Here is a 5,312-nt window from a genome sequence, read left to right as displayed (position 1 = left end):
TTCAGTTTTTCTAAGCCCTGTAAAAGAACTCGGAAGAATAGGGGCTTCAAGCAGGCCTTTCGCGACACCTTTAAAACCAGGAAATTTTCAGCTCCCACCCTCGTGTATATATATATAGATATATTAGTTCGTTTTGATAATACTATTTAGCCAATACATTTAGTCTCCAACTTTTCCACTTGCTCGGAATAGGCTTCTCATAAACAAGATTGAGTCTTGAAGCCTTTTCGAATTTGTACCACAGCACTGCATCAGGTCCAATATAGGAAGGGAAGAATTTATGTAGTACATACATATCTCTTGGATAAAATACGGATATGAAAGTCAGCTTTAGAAAATTTTAAACCTGTTATGCAAATTATTTTTTAATGCAATTCTATGCGTTTAATTTTTTCTAGTTTTTAAGAAATTTATAATTAATATTTTAAAACGAATCTATGTTGTTATTTTATTAACGCAGGCAATAGTGCATAATTTTATTTTTACCGGAAGTGTTTTAAAACTGTCTTGTGTAGTATTCTAGAAAACCAGAAACTAATAAACTATCATGTATAACTGGAATGATCAACATATTTAAGATATAGAGTTCACAATGTGTACATATTTAAACTTTAAGGGGACACCGAATGCATAGGAGAATTCCTCGTTTTAATTTACTTCGTCTTTTGTGAGTGTATGTATGAAAGTTCCGTCGAAATAAAGTGCAGTGTGGGTGGTCTATAAGATTCATTGAATAGACATATTACAAATATTGTTGAACTCAACAAAGATATATCCCCGAATAATACTATATTTTATGTTAGAAATCGTTTAGAATTATCTCTATATTATTATTGTTATTATTATTATTATACTGCTATATAGAACTCTTGTTTATAATTTTAAAAATTATAAATTGCTTTTTCTTGATTGATATTACGAAGGTATTTAGGGCGATTCATTATATAATTCTCTTACTATAATCCTACCTTTAAAGAAAAAAAAACTACCAAGGTATATGTTCTATAGAGAATGTCAACATTTTTCAAAAGTTCATGTTGACGCCTAGTCTAAAAGAACTTTTGACAAATTATCTGGCCACTGCGATTCCAGTTCAGCTATACAACAACCAGACTACTCTTAGAAGTATTTTCTTTCACGTATATGGATAACTAACACACACACACATGTATGTATGTATGTGTATATATATATATATATATATATATATATATATATATAATTTTTTTCTCATTCATAAAAAAAAATGTAATTCTTTCATGATATATATATATATATATATATATATATATATATATATATATATATATATATATATCATGAAAGAATTACATTTTTTTTTATGAATGAGAAAAAAATTAGGACGGAGAAAGAATATTTATTTGCTGCTTGTAATAAATGAAATTATTCATTAGAAGGTAGAATCCAAATGAATAATCTCAGGATATTTATGGGTTTGCAAACAGTTGCGGTTTCAAGATATAATATAAATGTTTCGTTTAGTTTTAAAGCTAAACAAATCTCAAAGCTGATATTACCTTTGTACTAGCGCCGCGAAATGACTGGATAGGTCCACGACGAAATTCCCCTTCGAAGCTATACATATTTGTGAGGAAAAAAAAGGTAAAAAAACCAAAACAGTCAAATGAAGTAAGACGATCGAGATGATAAATGCTGAAGGGAAAACATATTTGCAATGTTAATATAAAAACTGGAATCGAGTTAATAACAATAGTGGCGAAACGATTTTTCTTTCTTAATACAAAGTCGCGAAACGAAGCGCTACAGGAAACATGTCAGAAGACTTCTAATAGCTTTATCAAGTTAATAAACTTAATATTAAGAACAAAATTAGCTTTATTATTAACATTGTTAATTGTGTTCAGGTACTAAAATCACGTTTATTACTTGAATTACAATAATCATGATAGGATTCTACATTTTATTCTGTTCTCGCGAGAGGTTTCTGTTACCGTACTATGAATTACCAGACTATTCATTACTTTCTAATTAAGTTTAAAACATATTTAAGACATGAAGCCTTACAAAAGTAACTGTAAGTGTATGTACCGTAAGAAAATGATGATTTTATCGAGGGAGAATTTTATTTTATTTTATTTTATTGTCATTTCCGTGTAAGTAGATAGGTAACTCCGCACACGTTTGCATTATATTCTGAACTCCTCAGTGAAGCACAGCTTAGTCGTAATCGCCAAAGTAATGGCGAAAGAGTCACTAAGAAAATATACAAGAACGTAAGTTTATTGTTAGCACATTACATTCTCAGATATTCTTTCATTGTTTTAGTCACTGCAATTTTCAAGCAACAATTCGTCATCAGTCTGGAGTAGCAATGGCCTGCTAGTTGGAGATGCCTGTCAAGCTCTCGTAACGAGCAAAGACTCAGAAACATGTGTTTGGATGCAGGCTTAGCTAAGTGGAGGTGCTTGTCAGCCCCTTGTAAACATAAGGACACAGGAAATGTGTCAAGGCCGACAGGAAGCGGTGCTGCTTCCTAGGGCTAAATAGCAGTAGTATTATTCCCTTCATGGGACTGTCACATTAAGTTGACAGCATACAACTACTTTATTTAAAGAAGATTTCAATGAAAAACCTCCAGACGTGTATTTGACCCCTAAACAGAAGATAAACCGTTTTCACTTCAAATTTTTATAAATTTTTACTAGTATTTGATAAGATGAAATTCATCATCAAAACCAGTTAATATTCTATATTTTCTTTATATAATTTTAAAATCATTTTATTAAATTCCTTCAAAATTGAAATGTCTTAGATTTATTTCTGTGCTGTTTCCACTTCCATCCTTTATATATAAAAATTTGTTTTGTATAGATCTCTAATCTTTTTCCAACTACATAACACACACATGTACATATATATATATATATATATATATATATATATATATATATATATATATATATATATTCTAGGCGGATCAGGACACCACATAAGTTGGGTTTTCTCCGTTTTGACGGGGTGGGGTTCCATTTTTTTTTCACTACGGCCTTTCAAATGATTTTGAAAATTTATCATTTTTTCACACATCCTCTCCTACACCCACTATCAGATCGATTTTGGCAAATTTCTTTTGGCACTACGCACTTGAAATCGTTGGGAGAAGGTTTTTCGGTAGAAAAAAAAAAGATGAAAATATTTTCAGACAAAAAGGTGTATGATTTAAGGGAGATTTAGCTGGTGTTTCTAGCACATCCCACGGCCAACTGGTACCTTCCTCGCTTTTTTGTCACGCTAACATGAATTGACGTTTTTCAATATTTTTCTCCCTATAAATACATATTATGGAATGATTATGCGGAAGTGACACACAGGTTTTGTTGAGCCTAAGGGCGGTCCATTGCTGGAATTTAAGCAACAACAACAACATCAACAAACCTGCAGTTATTTAAATTATTAACACACTCACCCTCGCATCAAACGAGTCACTGTGTGTGTATCTGTGTAAGAAAAACACATATTTACTGTCAGAAAAGTATGCTATTAAAATAAATTACCTAAGCTTATGAGGAGGCCAGGATGACACATGTAAGACTCAAGAAAGATTTAAAGAAGAATGTTGCAACCGAGAAGGTGAATATCAGCGACCGTTTTGTGTGCACAATTTGTGACAGACCATGCCTTTCTTTTGCTGGGCTCAAATCTCATTTGCGAACCCATGAAAAACGAACCTCCACCAACTACTCTGCCTATATGTGTGTGTGTGTGTACGACGGGCATCTTTCAGCTCCCGTCTGCCAAATGCACTCACAAGGCTTTAGTCGGCCCGAGGCTATAGTAGAAGATACCTGCCCTAGGTGCCACGGAGTGGGACTGAATCTCGAACCATGTGGTTGGGAAGCAATCTTCTTACCACACAGCAACGCTTGCGCCTACTTTCACACGCACACAATTTATTGCCCAAAATTCTTAATTGATCTCCTTGGAGTTATTTCCCTTACCTTTGTTTCCGACTTCAACTAACCTTCAGGGAGATTTTGCGGAAAATTTTGATACGTTCATCGCACGATTTTCACTAAGAAAAAAAAGTCGGACTTTTTGCGTGGAATCAAGTACTCTGACCTCCTAATATGCTGCAAACCCCTTATTTTTGCTCGGAAAGAAAAAGGGTGAGGTGGGGGTGGAAACCGCCCCCCCCCCGTCCCGGAATCATCGGATTTTTTTTCTTTCGTTGAATGAATTCCGGCGACGTCCTAATATGCCACAAAACCCTTTTTTTTGTTCGGAAACCAGCCCCTCCACCCATTTTCAAATATCTTTTGCTCTTTATTTCTTTACCCATATTTTTAGATAACATTTTGCAGAAATACGTTTTCGAGAGAGTGTGGACTACATTAGATTGAAAATTTAAAGATGTTTGAAATGAATAAGTGAAAATACAGAGGTTATAGAAGTCAGTGGAGAGATAAAGAATGATGAATAATTAATCTAAAAAAAAAACACGTTCGTTTGTGTATGTGTATGAAACAAATAAAAGTATAGTATTAAAACAAAAATATCTTTTTCATACCTTTTAGAATCGCTGGATATAATATATATCAGATATAATAAACCCAGATTGCAGATAGATTTGAAACACTAAAGCAGTTTCCCTTTGCAATTTTTGACGCCAAATCACATTTCATTTTTGTGTGGGGAGAGTGAGGGAGAGAGAGAGAGAGAGAGAGAGAGAGAGAGAGTGAGTGACGAAGCTTACCTAAACTTTCAATGATTTTAGCAATCATCATCATCATCATCATCATCGTTTAACGTCCGCTTTCCATGCTAGCATGGGTTGGACGATTTGACTGAGGACTGGTGAAACCGGATGGCAACACCAGGCTCCAGTCTGATTTGGCAGAGTTTCTACAGCTGGATGCCCTTCCTAACGCCAACCACTCAGAGAGTGTAGTGGGTGCTTTTACGTGTCACCCGCACGAAAACGGCCACGCTCGAAATGGTGTCTTTTATGTGCCACCCGCACAAGCCAGTCCAGGGGCACTGGCAACGATCTCGCTCGAAAATCCTACAGGAGCCAGTCAGGCGGTACTGGCAACGGCCACGCTCAAAATGGTGCATCTCATGTGCCACCCGCACAAGAACCAGTCCAGGGGCACTGGCAACGATCTTACTTGGCTTGCCGGGTCTTCTCACGCACAGCCCATTTCCAAAGGTCTCGGTCCGTAGTCATCGCCTCGGTGAGGCCCAATGTACGAAGGTCTTGCCTCACCACCTCAGCCCAGAATATATATATATATCATCATCATCGTCATCATCATCATTATTGTTTAATG

General features: G+C 35.2%; 1 protein-coding gene across 2 annotated transcripts in view; it reads right to left on the bottom strand.

Annotated features, from left to right (window-relative positions):
• LOC106872940 (ubiquitin-protein ligase E3C) overlaps positions 1–1,704 on the bottom strand; it is a 75,618-nt gene extending 73,914 nt beyond the window's left edge. For both annotated transcript variants that reach the window (XM_089366586.1, XM_089366587.1), the window contains exon 1: positions 1,539–1,704. In XM_089366586.1, coding sequence (XP_089222712.1) covers positions 1,539–1,604 — 66 coding nt within the window. In that variant the 5' untranslated portion in view covers positions 1,605–1,704. The remainder of the gene's footprint in view (positions 1–1,538) is intronic.
• Positions 1,705–5,312: the final 3,608 nt, after the last annotated feature.

The sequence above is a fragment of the Octopus bimaculoides genome, chromosome 19 (assembly GCF_046866305.1).
Source record: "Octopus bimaculoides isolate indiv1 chromosome 19, ASM4686630v1, whole genome shotgun sequence".
NCBI lineage: Eukaryota > Metazoa > Mollusca > Cephalopoda > Octopoda > Octopodidae > Octopus > Octopus bimaculoides.
Note: the sequence above shows the minus strand (reverse complement) of the source record. Positions and strands in the feature narration are given on the sequence as shown.